General features: G+C 40.4%; 1 protein-coding gene and 1 pseudogene across 1 annotated transcript in view; both read left to right on the forward strand.

The window, feature by feature from the left end:
• Nucleotides 1-10979, forward strand: part of Cachd1 (cache domain containing 1) — a 203922-nt gene extending 192943 nt beyond the window's left edge. Inside the window, exons 25-27 of the mRNA XM_027949549.2 lie at nt 1197-1274; nt 1966-2067; nt 9256-10979. Coding sequence (XP_027805350.2) covers nt 1197-1274; nt 1966-2067; nt 9256-9494 — 419 coding nt within the window. The 3' untranslated portion in view covers nt 9495-10979. The remainder of the gene's footprint in view (nt 1-1196; nt 1275-1965; nt 2068-9255) is intronic.
• Nucleotides 10980-20383: 9404 nt separating this feature from the next.
• Nucleotides 20384-21294, forward strand: LOC114103723 (palmitoyl-protein thioesterase ABHD10, mitochondrial pseudogene; annotated as a pseudogene).
• The last annotated feature ends 2264 nt before the right edge of the window (nt 21295-23558 follow it).

The raw sequence follows: 23558 nt of genomic DNA on the forward strand, positions 1-23558 counted from the left end.
GCCGGGAAACTGGGGGACTGAGTGGGAAGTTTGCACTGCCCTGGTGATTCCCCATGGCACTGTTGCCAAGAACATGGATCTGTTGTATTGCAGTTGCTATTATATGAAGTGAAGGAGCACACCTTGGAATAATCACATCTCTTAAAACAGGAAAAGTAATCAAATCCAAGTGCAAAAAAAAAAAAAAAAAAAATCTGTAATCATGACCTTGATACTGAGATACCAGATTTTAAGTATGCTATGGTACTCATTTGAAGGGAGCAACAACGATTAATGACCATCCTATACCTCCTAAAGCCCCAGGGATGTGTTAACCTGACTCTCAGGGAGATAAAGTTAACTGGTGAGGTAGCTCACCCTGGCAGCAGTAATAATGAAATGAGGTTGGAAGGCTTTTCTATGACTGCAGCTGAAGGGGACCAAGGGGTCATGATCTCTGTTAGTAGCAGGGATAATGAAAATGCACCAGCCCTTGGTGAGATTTGGCTAGGCTGAGGATGACCACCATCCAGTGTGACCTGTGCCTGGCCTTTTATAGGGATTTGTAACACCATTTTATCAACATGGTAGGTCTTTGTTTTTGACCCTGTTGCTTCTGTTTTGTCACTATAGTAGAGGATTAAAGATCACTCGACCTCCATCAACTTCTTTTCTCCTGTTTCTTCAGAAATCAACCTCAGTGTGTGTATGTGTGTGTGTGTGTGTGTGTATGTGCAAGCACATGTGTTTGTGTGCTTGAGTGTAGAACGAGGGATAGAATCCAGACTTGCTCGACGTCTGAGCTATACTCCCAGCCCTTCTTATATTTTTATTTTCAGTTGCCAAGCCTATCCTCAAACTTGAGACCTTCCTGCCTCAGTTTCCCTAGTCTCTGGGATCACAGGCATGTGCCACTATGCCTGGCTTGTTTATTCACTTCTTGTTCTCCTTTTGATTACTGCTCCCTCTTTCATTAAAAAAAGCACGGAGGGGTTCAGCTCATTTTCATCCAAGATAGAAACTCTCTACTGCCTCTGGGTGTGTGTGTGCGTGTGTGCTGTGCTAGTGGTCTGCCACTAAGCTACCCCCCCCAGCCCAGGATTCATTCTTGATGGAATGCTGTCACCCAGCCATCAAACGAGCACTCAGCAGGGTATTAAAGCGGGTGATTTTGTTTGATTAAATAGTCATGTTTCTCTCTTTTTAATGATGGGTAGAAATGTCAGTGCGTATGTCCAACCTGGAGAATGACAGAGATGAAAGGGACGACGACAGCCACGAGGACAGAGGCATCAGTGAGTACCGAGCGGCCTGGCGGCAGAAGGCATCAGCAGGAGGCTGATCCAAAACAAATATTCTTTCTTATGTCCTTTTGCCTTGTATGAAAATTTAAGAAGCTTTGACATGGTGGGTGTGTTTTTTTTTCCTCCCTTTTCCATTAGGAATAAGTGTAGGTCCTCACTTTGTTTTAGAAAAATCTCAAAAGACTTTATGTTGTTATTCTTTGCAGTAGGTGCTCTGACCTGAAGCTGCTCACCTTTTCCTTTCTTTCTCTCCCTCATTACTTTCCAAAACAGTGTTTTAGGAAGGGAATGTTCCAATATGCATTTTTTCAGTCACACACACATACACATACACATACACATACACACACACACACACATACACACACACTCACACACACAAAACTCAGAAGGGAAATGACATTTTCTATATCAAAGGAGCATTCCTTGAGATACCCTGGCCTTCAGCTACCTGGAACATGGCCTCTTGGTACACGTTAAAGCTAGATAATTAAGTATCTCTCCCTGCCTCAGTTCTAAGTCACCTCTCCTCATCCTCAGAATTTTTTTCAAAAATTGCTTATTCTAGCTCTCCAAAGAATACCTTTCCCCAGCGTGCAAGTGAGCATGTTCAGAGCAAGGGGGTTGAGAGGATGAAGGTGCTGGCATGAGAGTGACGTTCACTGTCCTTGACTTCCTGCAGTCAGCAACACCCGCTTCATAGCTGCTGTCATTGAGAGACACGCGCACAGTCCAGAAAGGAGGCGTCGTTACTGGGGCCGGTCCGGAACTGAAAGTGATCATGGTGAGTTCTTGCTTCCTGCCATAGAAGACCAGAGGAGCCTGCTCTGCCTGTGGGATAATGCTCACACCTACTCCCTCTCTCACCTGCTCTGTGCTTAAAGTTAGTTATTTTTACATAGTTTCCCCCAAAAGATGCACATTAGCATGAAACCATTTTGTAGGAGCCCAAGGGCAGTTTTGCTTATATCTCAGCACTTCCAGGCATAAGCCAGATGACCTCTGGGCATATGGTTTGCTTCCAAGTTTTTCTCCACAAAGGATTCAGGGCTGGGGTGTAGCCCAGCAGTAGAGCACTTAACTGGTATGCAAGGCCCTGGGTTAATTCCCAGCACCACAAGAAAAGGAAGGAGGAGGAGGATTCTTGTTGACTATGTGGAACCCGACTGCTGAGCTTGGTTCTCAGCACAACCAACACCTGTTGAGGTTCAACCACCCAGTGTTGTTGTTGGGCAAACTACAACATCATTCAGGGCTCTATTGGGGCATGACAAGAATCTGGGCTGTCTCTAGCACTCTCCACCCCGATCTCTGGCCTTGTCTTGGAAACTCAGAAAAAAAAACTTTGCCAAAGAAATATTTGCACTGAGCCTTGAAGGATTATTAAAGAAAGTTAGGAACCAAGGATATTAGAGGTAATTAGTATGTACAAATACCAGTAAGATGCTAAGGGACAGCCTAGGCTGAGTAGGTGCCAATGGAGCCCAGGACTAGGAAGGCCATGTGCTCCACTGGAGACTCGGCCATACCACATGGCTTCTCACCTTCTAAAGTCATATTGCTTATTTTCATGAAGAACAGTAGATATGTCCTGGTCTGTCAGCATCACTGCCACCATTTCAAAAAAAACATAAGAGGGATGAAAAATCTCTTGTAAAATCTCTTTTTTTATTTTCTAAGATAGTTATCTAATTTTCCAGAAATCTTTATTTTTCTCTCAGAAATAAGTCTTTTTATGCATAAATAATATATTTAAGTCTTTTTTATTTAGCTTTTCCCACACCTATCCTGAAAGAAAAAAAAAAATCTTTATGTGCTTCCCCCCTATGCTCAAGTGTCAGGGTCATTTTCATCCCAGCAACCCATGACACCTTTTATACCACTGCCAGGTATTCAAACTCCGTTTGGAAAACAGGAGAAGCTAAAACTCTGCTTTGTAAATTGGAGACTCTTCATTTGGACTCTGAATAACATTGTTTCCACCAACTAAATAGAACCTTAGGGTTTCTATGGAGAGCCAAAGCAGAAGTTAAATTTTTTCAGTTTCTTGACTTTCTGGCTTTTTTCCCAAAAAAAAAAAAAAAAACCTTTGAACCTGCATAAATTTCTTCTGCTCGACAGTTCTGTGCCTTCTCCTCTGAATAATAAAACAGGTTTGCGGCTGCTAAAGTTCAACAGAAATAATTTATTATTCAGCAGAAATACTGAATCCTTTTTTTGTCTCTCTCCCCAGTTGCATCCCTACCAAATTGGGATTCTGAGTGATGTTTCCAGTGGTCCACGAGCCCCTCCCATTGTCTCAGTAAAATGGCAGATGAAGCAACAGCTTAGATAAAGAGAATGGTGTAGTGTGGCAGTATCTGAAAACCAAGGAATCTAGCTAAGGGCTTCGTTTCTTTCATTTTTCACAGTAATTGGATCCCTGTTATCCCCAAGGGTTAAAAAAAAATAGTTTTTCATGCAGACAGAATGCAATACCAGAAGTGGAGGGCATTGATGTTCCACATATTCCCAAATGCATCATGAAATTAATAGAAATTAACTGGGTGTTGTCTTATTTCTGAACTTGTACCATGGGTCACTGAGAGTGGTGGTGTCAAGTTAATGTCCCTGTGGTGCCTAGAGGGTAAGCTATACATACACATTCACATTCAGCAAGGAAGTTTAGTTGTAGGCACACTCTTGCTGCTCTGTACATTCCCCTGTGTGGGGTATCTGTTGTGTGCCAGGCACTGCAGACTTAGTTAAAATGGGAGACTTGTTATTTCTGCAAGGTGGGGTGGTACAGTAGAGAGCTTAGGAGACAGGGTTAAGGGTCAAACCAAGCTCACTTCATATTTCCCTCCCCCCCCTTTAACAAGCTGTTAGATGTTAGTGAGCTACTTTGGACCTGAGTTTTCTAATACCTTAAAGTAAAATTTAAAATTCCTACCTCGTAAATGTGTTGTGAGGATTAAGTCAAATAACATATGATAGGTTTGGAGCTCAGGATTCACCTGTTTGACCTGAGAAATTAAATCCGGGAAGAAAGCAGAAACGAATGCACATATTCCTGAGATTGGTAAAAGGTGGTATGTGACAGCTTCTGTAGAGGAGGCATTGGGACTGGCCGTGGAGTAAACAGGATCACAGTGCCATGGTTCTGTGCTGCCCAGTGTGGGTTCTTTTCACAGGAGTCTTGGTGTGATACACAAAAGCAAATTTGAAATACATAAATAAAGAGCTGCTGAACAGACTAGCCCCTGGAGTATGGCTTAGAGTAGTGAAGCTTCTAGAATTAAAACTAAATGTTGCCCAGGCTGCATTTTTATTTAGAAATATTTATGTGGGCTGGGTGTGATGGCACTTGCCTATAATCCCAGCAACTCAAGAAGCTGAAGCAGGAAGATAGCAAGATCCTGTCTCAAAATATAAAATTTTAAAAAGGGGCAGACATGTGGCTCAGTGGTTAAACACCCCTGGGTTCAATCCCTGGTACTAAAAAAAAAAAAAAAATTATGTGATCAATAAATTTCTGTATTTTAAAGGAATCTAATTTTAATTTTATATCACAAAAGATGAGTTACTCAAGTTAAGAATATATTTTTTAATAGGGCCATTTTTGTCAATGTTATGGGTGTTTGGTAGGTGCTAGGTAGGTGCTCTACAACTAAGCCACATCCCAGCTCCATTTTTGTCTTTTGTTTTTGGTTTTTTTTTTTTTTTTTTGCAGTACTAGGGATTGAACCCAATGGGGCTTTACCACTGAGCTACATTCCCAACCTTTGAATTTTGGGACAAGGTCTCTCTAAATTGCTGAGGCTGACCTTAAACTTGCCATCAGGCACTAGGCATTTTTGTCAGTATTCTAAGAATACCTACAGTATTGTTTTTCAGCAAACTGTTACACTTATAAGTAGAGTTATGCCCTGCGTGTATTTTTAACCATAGATGAGTGAAAGGTAGAGGAGAAGAGTTAAGGGGAGGGAAAAGGGAGAAACCGGGAAGTGAAATTGGAGTAGATTCAATTCCATATCTGTATGATTATGTCAGAATCAACCTAGTTATTATGTACAACTGTAATGCACTAACAAAAGCAAAAAGCAAAAGAAAATATTACAAAATGCTTAAAAGGCAAATAAATGCTGAACCTTGAAAACCTGGTCAAAAACACAAGACCCTTTCCTGGAGAGGCAGAAATATCCTACTGCAGTTATTCTCTGTGGCCACAAGATGGTGCGTGAGATCCCAGAAGGACAGAGCATTCCCCTGCAAGCAAGAGGCTTCTTAGGAACCACCCCAAAAATACATAAGCAGATTGCCAAGGCACAAGAGCCTCTTCTTGGCTCTTCTGTTCCTTATGGATGCCTGGCCTCATTCCTGAAGTCAGTTTCTCACTTGAGATAGTCTTTGCAGACACTTTTCTTCATATGCCTTTGGGAAGCACTGTTTCCTTTGAAAGTGTTAGCTGACAACCTTTGTGTTTAAATACTGCTTCCTCCTCCAGAGTCAGGGGCCCTGTCTGCCTTCATTCATCACTGTTCCCAGTGCTCAGCAGAATGGCCTGGCACTGAGCAAGCAGTTAATGTGTGGAGTGAGAAACTGTGTTGTCTTTCTCCTGTTTGTTCCCCCCTTCAGACTTCCATTAATTTTTTAAGTAAGAGGAAGTTACAGAGGGATTGAGCAATTTTGTTGTAATGAGGACATTAAATGAAATGGCTGTAGTATGAGGGTTTTACTATGGAAAGGCCTCTACTGGGATGCTCATCAGAAAGCAGTAACAAAAGAATTGGGGGTACCCCAAGTTGCCATGGAGACAGCTACCATTATTACCACCCTGAGTGAACCCAGGTACTGTGACCACCCAGATTCAGTGCAACACTAGGCAGGATTCAAAGAATTCTCACCTATCATCATAATTACGTGAGGCAAAGTTGCAAATTAAGAAAAAAATAAAATCCCATTGATACCATTGCTTGGGGGATATAGCATGCAGGGGTTGTTTGTTTTTAAGTGCCTGCTTTGTGTTCTGGAATTTAAGAAAAAATTTGCTAATGAACAGCCCTGTTTTTGTTTTTATTTATAATACAGTAAAGCAAAGAGATATGCACAGAATGCTGTGTAAACTCATAGAAGGAGCACCAGAGTCCTGTGGCTGGCAGGACCGGGTTTGGATTTGGTTGAGAAGGGTTCTCAGAGGAGATGTGCATATGGAAGCACAACAGCAGGATGAGGGAAGATGGGAGAGCAAGCCAAGCAGAAGGACCCCATGTGCTAGTCAGCTTTCTATTGCTATAATAAAATACCTGAGAAAACTTAGAGGAAGAAAGGTCTATTTTTGGCTCATGGTTTCAGTACATGGTCAGATGGCTCCATTCCTTTTAGGCCTGTGACAAAGCAGAATCATCATGGCAGAAGGGCACAGTGGAGGAAAACTACTCATGCTCATTGAGAGCCAGGGAGCAGAGAGAAATAGAGATACAGAGAGGAAGGAGTCAGGGATAAAATATCATCCCCAAGGACACACCTCCAAAGATCTACTTTCTCCAACTAGGTCCTACCTCTTACTATTTCCCCCTCTTCCTAATAGTCTACTCAGGTATGAATTAGTGAACTAATCCATCGATGAGGTTAGAGCCTTCTTGATCCAGTCAGCTCCCAAAAACCCTCCTCTGAATACTGCTGTATTGGGTACCAAGCCTTCAACACATAAGCCTTTGGGGAACATTCCAGATCCAAACCATAACACCCAGGAATGCTAAAATGAATGAAGCATTACCATGGGTGCTTGTAAGTATGCAGAGATAAATCGTATTTTCTTTTTTTTTTTTTTAAGAGAGAGAGAGAATTTTTTAATATTTATTTTTTTTAGTTTTCAGTGGACACAACATCTTTATTTTTTTTTTATGTGGTGCTGAGGATCGAACCCAGCGCCCCACACATGCCAGGCGAGCGCGCTACCGTTTGAGCCACATCCCCAGCCCAAATCGTATTTTCTATCACAGCCTTAACATGTATAGCATAAGGTGGTCTGAGTGTACCCCATACTTGTTATTGAAGTTTTGGAGTCTCATTTCCAGTGTCACATTGTAGTCTTAGCACAGTCAAAGCTGAGAAGCTGAGGTACTTATTCTGGCCTCCCAGTCTCTTCACCATAGGTAAAAGCATCGCTGTTTCCCTGGCCTTGGAACCTAGCAACCATATACTAAGAATGTCAACTCACCTGGCATCTTGACCAGACACATCCATTGGGTCACCAAATCCAGTCTGGAATAATCCCTTGAAGCCAACTGCTTCCATCATTTCCAAATACTGCTACTATTACCTCTTAAAGTTCTTGCCTTCCACCTGTCCTGTCCTCCAGCTACCTGCAAGTGCACATCACATCACATGGTGTAGGAATGGCCTTACATTTCCAAGCCTCTTTCTTGGTAGCTGCCTCCTGTTTCTTTACTCGTCTCCACTTATTAACTCCCATTTTTTTCTACTTAGGCCCAACTGAAATGAGTTGTGATGCTTCCTCATTTCCCAAAATTGGAATTATTGTCTCTTCTTATTATTATATCTCAGTTAAAATCATTAAGGAAAGAAGACATTGCTTATTCATGTTTTGTCATCTCCCCCTCCAGCCCATATGGTCTGCAATGTATGAGTAATTGAATAACTTGTACAAGTAAATTTTATTTGTTTTATTTCTTAAAGACTAGCTTTGAGCTTCTTTTATGGGACAGGTTTTCATCTGTGTGTCTACCCCAGTGACCAATCCAGTGACTTGCACATAAGAGGTGCCCAATAAATATTTGTTGCCTTGGACGGTCTGTGCTATCATTTGAGTAAGATTTCATTGAGGACAGAGAATTGCCTTTCTCACTTTTTCACAGAGCAGACATTTTCAATCACAAACAAATCCTGCTCGGCTGTTTGCAAGCACATCAATTTTTCAGCCACAAATGTGACTAGCACTACCCATGGGTGGGTGCTGATTGATGCTAACTGTAGATGCAGTGGAGATATTAATGAGCTGCCACTTCTAAAACGTTTAAAGGAGATTTTTGCAATATTTAAAAACATGCCAGGGTTCCTGGAATGGAATCCTTTGATCAACAAGGGCAATTTCTTTTGAAACATGTATTACTCAGAATACCAAAAGAAATGAATCTTTAAATGCAGTGAGCCGGCTTACACAGAGAATAGTTGATTCCTTTTCTAGTTGGTTATGGGTAGATGTGGAGTATCTGATTAGGTGCTAGAACCTTGGGAAAGTTCCTTAACTTCTCTGATCATTGTTTCTCTCCCTTATAAACTGGATATTAATGTGCATGATTCATGGGTATGTAAGAATTGCCTGACACTGTGCCTGCCATGGGGCAGGTATACAGTGATGGTGACGCTGGCTTTGTCCTTGTGGACATTTCAAAGCTCATTGCCCCACTACCCCTGAAGGATCTGAGTATTGTTCAGATCTTTCCCTTGAAGCTGCCTGTTGCCTACTTCGTAGATTTTTTTTTTAATTTTTTTTTTTTTTTGGTTGTTGATTGACCTTTACTTATTTACTTATATGTGGTGCTGAGAATCGTACCCAGTGCCTCACACATGCTAGGCAAGCACTCTACCAACTGAGCCACAAACCCAGCCCTGTAGATTTCTTTAATAGGAGAGAAACTTTTAATCTCAGGAAGGAGTTCAAGAGAGAGCTCCCCAAATGACTGTGGTGGTTACCTAGAGGTCGTGGGATGTGGAGTGATTTCAGGTTTTGATGTAATGTGCATGTATAAATATGGCATAATGAATCCCAGTATTGTGTATAATTATAATGCACCAATTCAAAAAAAAAGTTCATAGTTCTTTTGCAAGGAAAAAAAATTCCTTCAACATCTGCAGGCAGCATGCAAGTGTCTGTGTCTGCACCTGTGTATCACACAACAGGGGTACCTCCTGGCATCTCTCCTGTGTCTGGGAGCTCTCAGCTGTACTTACTCTGTTCCTTTTCCAGGTTATAGCACCATGAGCCCACAGGAAGACAGCGAAAACCCTCCATGCAACAACGACCCCCTGTCAGCTGGGGTGGATGTGGGGAACCACGACGAGGACTTAGACCTGGACACACCGCCCCAGACAGCAGCCCTACTAAGTCACAAGTTCCACCACTACCGCTCACACCACCCCACCTTGCACCACAGCCACCACTTACAGGCAGCTGTGACCGTACACACTGTCGATGCAGAATGCTAACAATCTCCTCAGCTCCAAGAGAAGACGGGGGTCTGGGAGATACAGAATGTTCTGGAAAGAAAAAAAAAAAAAAGAGCCAGCATAAAACCTGCCGTCAGAGACCCTTTGTGTGTGTGCTTTGTCCAGGGTGGTTCAACTCACTGCCTGCCCATCGGCATGTTTAAAAACAGAGAAGCAACAACAAAATCACATTTGTGAGGACGCGAAGCTGGTTCTGAAACGGAGGGGGAAAGCCTGATTAACGAACCTGCCACGATGCTAATGGAATGGAACAGACGGCAAACCTCCAAACACAGACGAAACGTGTCACTGAAGCTGAGCCAGAGGAATGTTCTAGGGAGCCAGAAGCATTCAGCTCTCCTTAACTGGAAGAGGAAAATCTGCTCAACCAGAGACTGGGAACGTGGCACCTCCAGACACCAGTGTGTGCTTTGAAGATTGTGCTTTGTTTCTTAGCGGTACCTGGATACCATGGTTGCTGTATGGAACTTAAGTGAAGCTCTCTAAATGATGCATCTCAAAATTTCTAAGTAAAGGATTATTTTTCTACTATTTATTGAACTTTCAAACATTCTCAGACTTTGGGGGAAAGCAAAGGAAACACAGGAGAAATTTTCAGCGATTGTCACTAGCTGTTGTGTGCGTGATGAAGTGGTTCTTTGATTAAGGAGTTATATCTCTTATTTAACTCAGCATCATCCCACTGCCCCACTCCAAAAAAAAAAAAAAAATGGGAAAATGAAGAAACCTTTCTCTCCGACATGTTTACGTCATTTTGTGGAAAAGCATCTTTATTTGTAATGCAGTATTCTCTCTGTGTTTGACAGAAGTGGGAAGGGGCAGAGAAACCCAAGCTGTTTTAAAAGAAATTTTTATGTTTCTTTATAATTCATTTCCACTCCCCTGTACAATACTTTTCTTAGGTTTCTACGAAATCTAATATTACCATTCCAGCCCTTCAGCTAAGGGAGGGTTGGATTTATTCTCCTTGTTTAAAAAGACTATAAATTTTAAAATGTCCCATTTTTGACTCTGAGAATATTAAACACATAAGGGAAGACATTTTAAAATTGTGAAATTTTGGTTCTTAAGATTTCTTTTGAAATCATAGTTAAAAGCTGCTGCCAGTTACCCAAGAACTTACCCACCAAACTGCTTTTGATTTACACGGGGATTAATCAAATCTGGCTACTATGACATGATGGGGCATTGTAATTTTAAAGTAGTGTTCGAATTACAGTGATGTATTTTAGATTCACATTTTGTGATTCAAATATGTTATAAAGACATTCTTGCACCGTGTGTGTGGTAAATCTCCGTTTATATGTAGTTGGAAAAATTCACTGAATAGGGTATTATGATATAATGTAAAAAAAAAATTGGTTCTTCAGCAGTACAGAAAGTAAACTATATATGTGCTATCTGGAAACCCCTTCATACTGTGTATAAAATTACAGTCTAGTGAAATAAACTGTATTCAACGGACAGTGTGAGTGACTACACTGATTTGCTTAATGTATCACTTCTTATGCTTCAAGGTAAGTTACGTTCATATCAAAACCTAGGAGGTCTGTTGACAAGCTGGAGTATGCATCCTTTCAATGACTACAGTCAACTTGAGGCCCCCTAACCATCTCAAACAAGCAAAGCAAGTGAAAGGTCAAATGGGATAAGCCAGGCATGGTGGTACACACCTGTAATCCCAGTAACTCAGGAGGCAGAGGCAGGAGGATCATGAGTTCAAAGCTGTCCTTAGCAACTTATGCCCTAAGCAACTTAGCAAAACCCTGTCTCAAAGCATAAAAAGGGCTGGAGATATACCTCAGTGGTTAAGCTCCCCTGGGTTCCATCCCTGATCAAATGAGATAAACTACAAAGCAAACATTTAAAAATGTATAGAAAAAATAAAACAAATAAAAATTAAAATGTATAGAACATAGTTCCCCCTTCCTAAGCATCTAAATCTATGTCATTAATATTAAATGGTCAATTCTACACTGAAGGGAATGCATGGGTTTCCTGTTTTTCCCAGAAAAGTAAACTCTATTCATGGGATGCTAGTTTTTTGGTTTTTGTAAAGGTGAAAATCTCTGTTATGAAACTAGCTTCTTTATTGAGGATGGAGAGGAATTAGAGTAGAAGCTTGGTGTTTTCAAGAAAAGAATCACAAAATTTAGAGCTTAAATTTTATATATGTATATACTACTCAAACACAGTCACAGAAACACATTTTGTATCTTTGCAATAAGACTCTCTCCTGTCCTGAACTCAGGGCGAAAGTAATAGGGTGCTTACACCTGAGCAAGAAAACGAATGAGCTTTAGACACTGCGTGGAGTATGACATACAGGTTTGTGAAGTTTGGGTTGAAGTTTTAACCTTCCAAGTTACCTCTTCTCATATTCCCCAAGCTTCTCATAGTAATGTTGTTTAAATGTTTGGTAGTGGTGGTGGTCATGTTGGTTTCTTTTTTTGTTTTAGAGGTGGGGGGGGGAGGTTATTTTGCTTTTTGTACTTGGGATTGAACCCAGGGGCACTTAACCACTGAGCCACATCCCCAGCCCTTTTTATTTTTCATTTTATGTCAGGGTCTTGCTGAGTTGCTCAGGGCATTGATAAATTGCTGAGGCTGGCCTTGAACTCATGATCCTTTTACCTCAATCTCCTGCAGACTGGGATTACAGGCATGCACTACCATGCCCAGCTTGGTTTTGTTTTGTAAAAGGAAAAATATGGGGCTGGGGACATGGCTCAGTGGTGGGGCTCTTGCCTAACATGAGCAAGGTCCTGGGTTTGATTCCCAGCACGACAAAAACAAAATATGTTTTTAGAAACTTTATTATGGTGACCAACACTGGTTCCTTGGCTCCTCGGATATGGTTTTTTAATGGAATGCTGAAGAGACATCTGATCATTCATGCCTTCTCATTCCCCAAGGCCTCCTGGTACCTGGGACCAACATTGCTTATCAGTGTTGGTGAGTATCAAGGGCTCAGGACATTCCAAATCACTTTATAGAGAAGAAAAAGGAAACTTTCTATTTGTGGCCTAAACCAAGCAAGTTTCAAATACTTGCCCTCATAGTATATGTTCACTGGCTTCTCAGATAAATTTATTTCAGAAATTTTGGAGACTGTGTGGTAGTATTTTTTTCCCTTTACTTCTTGATTTAATATGAATATTCAACTAAGCCTTAGTGATATTTTATTTGAAAAACTCTGTCAAACTTACTCAGGTTTATTTTGCCAGCCAGAGTGACCATGATACATGAAAAGAAGTCCTGGAAGTTCACTTAAGCTCATTCCCTGTTGATGCACAGCCCCAGGCAGGGAGGATTTTCTAATGTATGTCTGGTAGAATCATCATTCTTAAACACACCCGTCCAGTCTCATCTGTGTCCTTTTTGGCATGTTTCTGAACAGAGAAAGTGCTGGTTTTCTTGGCTGAGATAGAATACCATACTCAAAAATTATTTTTATATTTTTCAGTTAAAAGAATTTTAAGTTGAAAGGTAATATTTCCATATTTGTTATTTGTAACTATATAAGATGGTCCTCTTAATAACTAGAGTGTGTGTGTGTGTGTGTACAAGAGATTTTTTGAGATTTTCTTCTGGTTTTCAATTTCCCTGTATTCTAAATTGCTCATCTCTCATCTTTCATCTCTCATCCTTTAATTTGGTGTTCCTTGTTTTTTATTCGTTACTATTCCCTCCCTCTAAGAAGAATATTTTAATTTCATTTAAATCCTACTGAGATTTTGTTGGATAAGGTTGCACTTTGGAGAGGTACAAACCTTTGTAGTATCTGATTTCTTTTCCTTCCACAAGAATCCATTTTTACCCATCCATGGGTGATGTCTCCCCTGCTGAGCATGCCTGTCCTCCAAAACCTGACTCAGCCCTTCCTCAGTGCCCTCTGGTACCCTGCCATCTCTGAGCTACACATGCTTTCTTCTTGCTTGCAGTGACAGAGCTCTGAATTGAAAGCAAAGAGGACTGAAAGTTCATCCCAGTGTGTCTAATCCCAGGCTCAAAACTGTTTTGGAATTCTTCACCTCCCTCTTTTACTTCACAAATCCAAAGTCTTTGACTAAATATCACTCACATTTACCTATTCCTTCTGTGTGTGTATGTGAGAGACAGAAAGACAGAGGGAGAGAGACTGATTTGCAAGCCTTCTGTATATACTTCCACTGACCAGTGGCCTCTAAACTGCTTCCTTGATTCTCTTCTCCAATTCATCGTTAAACAAATAATGCATGAGTTCTTCCTTGTCTGACACTGTGCTAGGAAAGGAGTGCACAGGATGAATTAAATAGACATGATCCCTTCTCTTACTGAATGTAGAAATGTAAATGAATAAAAAGCTTGACTCCCCAGTGTTATCCTACTTTTGCTTCACAGTGGAGTAATGAGTGTGATTCTATTAGTTGACTTCATTCCTAGATTTCTTATTAGTCTTATAAAAAGCTGTGCTAGTCAGCTTTCTGTTGCTGTAGCAAAATACCTGAGAAAATCAGCCTAAAGGAAGAAAGATTTGTTTTGCCTCACAGTTTCAGGCATTTAAATTCCTGGTCACTTGTTTCCATTGTTTGAGTCAGTACATCATGGCAAGGAGTGTACCTATAAAACACAGAAGGGTGGGATAAAAAAATCTCTTAAAAATCATGCCCCTATTGACTAGTCTCTCCAACTAGGACCCATCTCCTACAGTTTCCACCACCTCCCAACAGCCCATTAAGCTGTGAATTCATTGAATTAATCCATTAATGAGGTGCATGATCCAATCACCTTCCAAAGGCCCCACTTCTAAACAGTGCTGCATTTGAGACCAATCCTTCAACACAAATTTTTGAGAGACACTCCAGATCTAAAATATAACTAACACATAATAAACCCATCCTACTTATTTGGTCAGAAACTCAGACCCAAGATACCCAGCATAAAGCCTTCTTCCTGATGATAGTTGGGTGAAGGGTCTACCTAATTTAGCCCAATATGACTGAAAGAACTAGTTACAAGGAGAGACTTTCCATCTCTAGTAAATGTGAAAAAGTCAGCGGGTCACATCTATCCCCAAAGGCTGCCATTTTGTTCCACTAATGTTCACAGCCTCCAGATGATACTGATTCTGTGGAGTAGAGAAAATGAAAGAATAGGGTAGGGGCTCAGCGGTAGAGCACTTGCCTAGCACATGTGAGGCACTGGGTTCAATCCTCAGCACCACATAAAAATAAATAAAAAATAAAGGTATTGTGTCCATCTACAACTAAAAATATATATATTAAAAAAAATAATGGGATATCATAAGCTTCTGACTCAACTAGCTCTGAATCCCATCCTATCTCTGGATGTTCATTTGCAAGGATGTGATTTTAAATAGTCCTTGTTGTTTAAGATAGATTTAGTTGTTTGTTTTTAGTATCTGCATTTAAAAACATCCAGTTAGTCATGTAAACAAGCAAATATAAGACACAAGTATTTCCAATAGGAAGATCTGCTGTAAAGGCCAAGGAAGGTGATGGGTGAAACTACCCACAGTATGAGCAGGGAGGGAATCTACTTTAGAGTTGATGCTCATGGGAACCTCTGAGAGGGTGGTATAGAAGTTGCTATCTAAGAACGAGAAAGGCAAACAAACATGGGAATGGAACATGCAGTGGGCCTAGGCCAGAAAAGAGCAGCAGATCTAGAGCACTGGTCAACAAAGAGAAAATGGGATTCGTCAGAATGAGGAGGTAGGAAATTGGAGTCCTGTGGTCTGTGGCAAAGAAATGAGCCCAGAGGATCTTTTAAGAAGGGAGGGTAAGGTGAGGTGATCTATATTTTTATTTTATTTTTTTCACCATGAAAATTTTATTGCTTTCCAGATGTTACATGTTACATTTGCAGATGTTAAAGGTACACATATTTGGGAATGAGTAAAAATAACATTCACTTGTGATGTTTCCAAATACACTGTGATTTCTCTAGAGATGTTTCAAGTTAGTCTATATTTTAAAAGACTGATTTTTAAAAGACTATATTTTTAAAAGACTAATCTGAGATGAAAATATATTGCAGAGTAGTAAAAATAGGAACGTGGACAGGAAACCCTTGCAGAGGTCTAAATAATGCAAAATGCTGGCTGTAAAGAGGGAGGAAAGTGGGATGGTGGAGAATATATTTTGAAAGCAGAAACAACAGGGCTGGGTTGGTGATAGGGTGGTGAAGAAAGGGTTCCTGTCTGGAACAATTACACCATTGGTGGTGTTGTTTTCTATGCTGGGAAGACAAGAACAGGAGCAGTCTTTTTAGGAGGAGGGTAAGAAATGAAGTATCCAGGGTCTGATCTGTCTGGTGTAAGGTGGCTGGAGCTGTCAGGATCCTGCACAACTCAGCCCAATAACACTGACAACGGTGACTCAATGGAACACTTCCTTGGGGTGGCATTGTAGTGGGGTCTTTCCACGCACTAATTCATTTAATATTGTTGAGTCTGATGATTCATGTAGGAGTCAGGCATACCACACAAGAGCTTTCACTCGTGCCTCCTTACTTTCCTATTCCCTAAGGGAAGGACCCACAGTTTGTATCCTGCTTCCATTCAAAACCTCATCCTGCTCCCCTTACACCTCTGCTCTGCTCCAGCCAACTGTTCTATTGACCAGATCGCCTCTACTGTGTGTTTGCTTCTGTATTTTGATCTACCTGTATGTTGTCTTCTCCTCTTAAGAAAATAACCACTTCTCTCATCCCCAGAAAAATCTCAGTTCAAATACAATGTTTTCCCTCCCCAGGTTTCTTAATACCCTCACTTACCCACACCTCTGCCTAGAAAAAAAGTGAGATCTGACCCTTCAGATCTTCTAAAACTTAATTCTGCACCAGTCATGAGCTTCTACTTCATCTTGCTAGATTCATGTTTGGCAAACTGTTTTACAGTCCCAATGAGGCTTCAACTTTCTGAATTTAGGGACTATTTCTTATTCCTCTTTGTAGTATTAAGATCTAGAGCATTGGTCAACAAAATGTTGGGGCACTTGCTATACCCTGTACTTGCAGGGCCTTAATGTTCATTGAAAAAGCCAAATTCTGGAGCTGTAGATCAGTGGTAGAGCGCTTGCCTAGCATTTATGAGGCAATGGGTTTGATCCTTAGCACCACATAAAAACAAATAAATAAAACAAAGATATTATGTCCATCTACAACTATAAAATCGTTTAAAAAGAGAAAAAGCTTAATTCCTAGAGTGTCAACTACAACCATATTAATTATTTATAAGCTATAATAGGTATATAGTACTTAAGGTAGGGAATAAAGTTAATTGCAGAGTAGTAAAAATAGGAACGTGGACAGGAAACCCTTATTCAATTAGGATGACAATTTTTTTAGTATATGACACTATGACTCTAACAATTACTATAATTTTATAAGTTTGAGAATTTTCATGTTATCCCTGGCATAAAAATCCTCCACAACTTTTTAAAACATAGTTTCAGTAGATAGGCTTTTTAAAAGCTGCCTGTATCTTATTATAATTTATATGGTACATGCATACATCTAAGTACAAAAATAATTCCTACTGGCTAATTTAACATATAATTACTTATCCAATATGGCTTTCAATCACATTTCTTTTGAAGAAGGAGCTTACATATGGAAGGTTTTCAAATCCTACTTTTCATAAGACTACTTGTATTTCTTTCACACTATTCCCATTCTATTTCGGGTACTGCTTCATTAGTGTTTTATGTAACAATATACCCATCAGGATTACTGCCTTAGTTCCGACTTAGCCCTGGTGCTTTTGGAAAAAAAAAAAATTACATAACAAGTAGCTTGGCTTCCCTACAAAGCTGTGTTCTTAAATTTCAGGGTTCCTTGGCAATCCTTCATCCAGACCAGTTTACTCTCTAGCACATTCTCTATAAAATCTGTTCCAAAACTTTTCCACATTCTGTTGCTATGTTCGTCACCTTTCTGTCAATATAACAAAATACCTGAGATAGTTAACTTCGAAGAGAAAAACGTGTATGTGACTCACAGTTCTAGAGGTTCCAGTCCGTGATCAGGCAGACGTGGTGTTTTGGGCCTCTGGTCCCAACAATGGCAGGGAGTGAACAGTGGAGCAAATTGTCCACCTAATGGCCAGGAAGCAAAAGAGAAAAAGATTACTGGGTGGGATGCCACAGTCCCCATTGAAGGCATGCTCCCAATGACCTAAGGACCTCCCATAAGGCCCCATCTCCTAAAGGTCCCACCACCTCCCATAGTGCCATTGTGGGGACACAATGGACCTTTGGTGGAACACTTAACATCCTCTGAGTATTTGTGGACTGGTATTTGAATGCAGGTTTTTAATTCTTTGAGGTATATGCCTAGGAGTAGAGTTGCTCAGTTATGTGGCAACTCTAGGCTGAGCATTTTGAGGAACTGCCAGACTCTTCCAGAGTGGCTACAGCATTTCACATTCCCAGCAGTCATGTCAAAGGGCTCCAGTTTCTCCACTTTCTTGCCCATACTTGTTATTTTCCTTTTTAAAAAATCACAGTGATCCTATTAGGTGTAAAGTAATGTGTCATTGTGTCAAAGGAATCTTTTTTAATTGTTTTTTGTTGTTGCTGTTATGGCTGTGGATTGAACCCAAGGCCTCGCACATGCTGAGCATGCTCTACCACCAAGCTACACCTCCAGCCCACAGTAATCTTTTTTTTTTTTTTTTTTGGTAATGTAAAATTATAGCCTGTTACTTATTTTCTAAACACCCATTAGTGTTTTGTCATTTCCCTTAAGATAAAGTCCTCCCCACTCTCTTCTGCTTACCCAATCTCTTCATTTCTGCAGTCTTCTCTTAGTTTTCTTGAATGAGCCTTGCTTCAGTCCATCTCCGGGCCTTTGTATGTGCTGCATATTCTGTCTGGAATACTTTTCCAAGCTCTGCCCTCGCCCCATTTTATTTTTTTTTTATATCTCAGCTTCAATGCCACTTCTTCCACAAATGCCCACATTGTATTAGTGTCCATTCTTTAATTCCTCTCTTGGGGGAGAAAGGTACTCAAAGCTGAGTATGGCTGCTTCTGTCTACTAACAGAGGGTAGCATCTTTCTTATCAAAGGGGAGATTCATCTGTAAACTGGCTCCTCCCACTAGCAGAGGGATAAAGACACCAAAGCTTTGGCTTCACTGCAAGTTCTTCTGTGCTGCAAAAGGGCAAGATGGTTAGTGAAACTGAGCTGTATAATAACCTGGGATTAACTGAGCTGCGGAGGAGCCTGGAATCAAGAAACTGGGAGATGTGTCAAGAGTATTGTGGCAGACAGAGGAAGGACACCAAACACAAAGGCCCTGGAGCACACAGAATGCTGACTGGGGAAATGATGAACAGGCACCAATCGTGGGAAGGCTGCAGGGTGTTGGATGTGAATTTGTCAGGCTGACACACAGATACCTCCTGGCTCCCCAAAGCTCCTCTGGGGATTTCATAAATGCAAGTCTTGAAGGGCCAACTTGAGGGGAAATCAAGGAGCATGAACCAAGGTCCACTAGCCTGGGACAGAGCAAGGGACAACTTCAGGGATAGGAAGCAAGTGAAACAGTTGAGTGAAGCCAAACTTAGAGGCCAAGATGACAAAGCCCCGAGGAATTCACAGGAATCAGGGGAAAGTTATGGACTCCCTGCAGGACCTGGAGGAAAGGTTCAGGCCAATTGTATATGAGTATCTGAAGTCACTTTGACCTCAGCAGACATCTTGGAGACTTGGCAGCACTCTGCTATACATCTCCTTGGCCCTCATCACATTGATGGCTATTTGCTTTCTTCCTGCCTTCAACAGGCTTCTACATGGTGTGCAGTTAGGGACATGTTATGGTTTAGATAGGAGGTGTCCCCGAAAAGCTCATGTGTGATATAATACAAGGAGGTTTGGAGGTAAAATGATTGAGTTATGAGAGTCTTAGCCTAATCAGTTCACTAATCCCCTTGAATGGATTACCTGGGTGGTAACTGTAGGCAGGTAGGGTGTGTTTAGAGGAGGTGAGTCTCTGGGGCATGCCTTTGGGATTTCTATTTTGTCCCGGTGAGCTAGAGTTCGTTCTATGCTTCCTGGTGCCATGTCCTGAGCTGCTCTCCTCCTCCACACCTTTCTGCCATGAAGTTCTGCCTCATCTCAAGCCCAGAGCACAGAGTCAGCTGTCTACAGACTGAGTCTTCTGAAACTGGGCCCCAAATAAACTTTTCCTCCTCGAAAATTGTTCCTGTCAGCCTTTTGGTCACAGCATTGAAAAAATTTCCTAAAAGAGGGTACTTGTCTGTCTGTCTTGCTGTGTGCTGATGCCTGTCTCAAAGAGGCACATAAAGATATTTGCTGGATGAATAAGTTTGTTTACTTTTCAGAATTTAAGATGGATTTAAGAAGGAACACAAGCCACAAAAGTGGGATAATCTCATGGTGTTTATTTAGTCAAACAAACACACATTGAACTGGAAATAGGTTGAAAGACACGATAGTAAACTCAAGATACCCAAAGTGATAGGAGTGAGTTTGCTTGCTGAAGCCTGGAGGAGATTGGAATGGCCCTCATCTATCAGAATATCCTATAAGCCCATCAAAATCAACCTATACTATAGAAATATCAGAAGGAAATTGTGTGCTTATACCCTTAGGATGATTTTTAGGCCTTTCTTTAGAAGGGCCTAAAAAAGCAAAAGTGATAACTAAAAGATTTATGTAATTTGAAACTTCTGTACTACAAAAATAGCCTCCAAAATTGAAGTTTATCTTACTTGCAAAAAAATAGAAGAATTGGCCCTGAGAATAATAATGTGTATTAAAACTAACTCCAATAAACCCACTAAGCAAAGGAGAAACGAGCCAATAGAAAAATTGGGCTGAGGGACAGCTGGGAAGATGGCGGGTGTGGGCTTGACTACTGTGGCTGCCTGGGTACCCTGTTGGAGCTGGGGCTGGGCAGCTGTCTCCTTTGGTCCCACACAGTGACCTCAGCTTGTTACATCCATGAAAGCCCCAGAGGGCACCCTGGGGGCTCCCAGTTTGCAGACAGAAGACATCAGTCTCTTCCCTTAATCAACTAGACCTCCCCAAACTTACAAGCTTTGGCCTTTTAGCTTATAAGAGGCTTTATCTTTTATTACCTTTATCCCTGGCTATCTTTCTAATATGAATGGTACAAAAGTATTGGCAATGGAGGAGTTTTGCAAATCTCTAGGTCATGACTGTATAAGGTTTGATTACTCAGGAGTTAAGAGATTCAGGTGGTAAATTAGAAGAATTCACAGTGAGGAAACAAAAAAGATGTTCTTTCCATATTTGATGAATTAGCTGTAGGACCACAGATACTAGTTGGATCTAGCCTTGGTGGATGGCTTAGGCTTCATGCTGCAGTTGCACGACCTGATAAGGTCATGGCTCTTATTGGTGTAGCTATAATCACAGATGGCCTGGTGATGAAGTTTAATCAGCTTCCTGTTGAGGTAAAAAAAGGAAGTAGACATAAAAGGTGTGTGGTCTAAGCCATCAAAATACCATGAAAAAGGATTTTATCACATTCAATAGTTTCATTAAGGAAGCAGAATATCATTGTTTGTCACACAGTTGGATTCCTGTGAACTGCCCTACAAGATGGCTCCATGACATGAAGGATGACATCATACCTTGACATACATCCATGCAGGTTACTGACTGAGTAGTCAGCAAAGATGTAAATGTCATCCTCCAAAATCACAGTGATCATAGAAAAAGCGGACATTCAACTTCTTGTTGACACTATTGATGACTTGATTGATAAGCTTTTGACATAGTTCACTAGAATCACATTTTAATAGGTATGTAAATTGTTCAGAAGATTGAAAGAGATACAGCAAATCAAAGACTCTGAGACTGTAGGTTTTACCCTCTCACCTCTATTTTGTAAATATCAGCAAAGTATTTATTTATTTTTATTTTTTGGTGGTACTGGGTATTGAACCTGGGGCCTTGTGCATACAAAGCAAGCAATCTACCAACTGAGCTATATCCCCAACCCAAAGTATTTATTTAATGACGTCTTTGTACAAGTAATAAAATTTTAAAATAAAATTTTAAAAGATAAATAAAGGACTGGGGATGTAGCTTAGAGATAGAGTGTTTCTAGGTTCGATATCCAGTATCACCACCACACACACACAAAAAAAAATGTGTATTTCTAGGCACATATTGTAGCAGAAGTACTGGCTGCTGTTTAGAAAAATTTCTCCTTCCTTCAATCTTTTAATGTTTTTCCATTAAAATATTTCCTTTTTTAATTCAAGAGATATTTACTTTTCTTGTGAATATGTTAGCCTTGCCAGTTCTTATGTTCTATTATAAATAAAACTTGAATATTTTGGTTTTTTTGTTTGCCACCTTAAAAAAAATGGGCTGAGATTTCAGTGAAAAGAAAGAAAACAAATAGTTGGTAATCACATGAAAAAGTATTCAATCTTTCTTAAATCAGTGAAATACAAATTAAAATGAGGAAAATTTTTTTCTTTCAAAGATTGGCTGAAACTTCAAAGATTCATGACACTCTAAGCATTGGTGGGAGTATATGAATTTATGTAGACACTTTGGCAAATCTATTGAAATTAAATGTACACTCTGACTCAGAAATTCCACTTCTCCACACCTATCCTACAGAAACACATGTGTACACCAGGAAACTTGACAAATATTTTTATTGCAGCATGTGTTGAAATGGAAAAACTTGGAAACCAGCTTAGTACTAGATTAAAAATATAGAATATATGATGCAGTGCTATGCAGCAGTTTAAAAATAGAGTAGCCAGGTGCCACTGTGCATGCTTATAATCCCAGCTACTCAGGAGGCTGAGGCAGGAGAATTGCAAATTTGAGGCCAGCCTCAGTAACTTAGCAAGAACCTGTCCCAAAATAAAATTTTAAAAGTAGCTCAGGGATAGAGCATTCCTAGGTTCGATACCCAGTACCAACACACACACACACACACACACACACACACACACAAAGTAGATTTCTAGGCACAAATATGGTTTTATCTACCAAACATAACATTGAGTAAAAAAAGCAATTTCAGAGCCAGGCACTGTGGGGCATGCCTGCAATAATCCCACCAGTTTGGGAGGCAGAGGCAGGAGTATCCAGAGTTCAATGCCAGCCTCAACAAAAGTAAGACACTAAACAACTCAGTGAGACCCTGTCTCTAAATAAAATAAAAAAAATAGGGCTGGGGATGTGGCTCAGTGGTCTAGTGCCCCTGAGTTTAATCTCCAGTACTACCCCTCACACACACACACACACAAAAAAAAAAAAAAAAAAAAAATTCCAGAGATAGATAGAATGTGATACCTACTATTTAAAGATACAAAATTACAGTTGGCTTCATGTCCACAGGCTCTGCCTCCATAAGTTCAAGCATCCTCAGATCAAAAATACTAAAAAAAAAAAAAGTGGCCTCTATACTGAATATTGCAACTTTTTTCTCTTTTCTTGACATTCCCTAAACAATACAGAATAACAATGATTCACATAGCATTTACATTGTATTAGGTATTATAAGTTATCTAGATATGATTTTAAATATATGGGAGGACTGGGTGAAGTGGTACATGCCTGTAATTCTAGTGCCTCAGAAGCCTGAGGCAGGAGGATCACAAGTTCAAGATCAGCTTGGGCAACACAGTGAGACCCTGTCTCAAAATAAAAAGAAAAGAAAAAGGGATGAGGATATAGCTCAGTAGTAAAGTGTACCTGTGTTCAATACCCAGTACCTAAATAAATAAATAAATAAAGTTTATGGGGGGATGTGTACAGGTCTATGCCCTTTTACCTAAGGGATGGGAGTATGCATGGATTTTATTCTTGGAACCAATCTCCCATGAATACAAAGGAAGGAATATGAATGTTTTCTTAAGAAATATTTACATGTATATGAATGCAGAGAAAGAAATATTATAAAGATCTGCACCAACAGTTTCCAGTAATTATATCCAGATACCTAGGAATAGGAGTAAGAAGGAGTAGCAGTGATCAGAGCCCTATTAGACTTCTTATCTATCATGTTTCAAAT

The sequence above is a fragment of the Marmota flaviventris genome, chromosome 10 (genome assembly GCF_047511675.1).
Source record: "Marmota flaviventris isolate mMarFla1 chromosome 10, mMarFla1.hap1, whole genome shotgun sequence".
NCBI classification, from domain to species: Eukaryota; Metazoa; Chordata; class Mammalia; order Rodentia; family Sciuridae; genus Marmota; species Marmota flaviventris.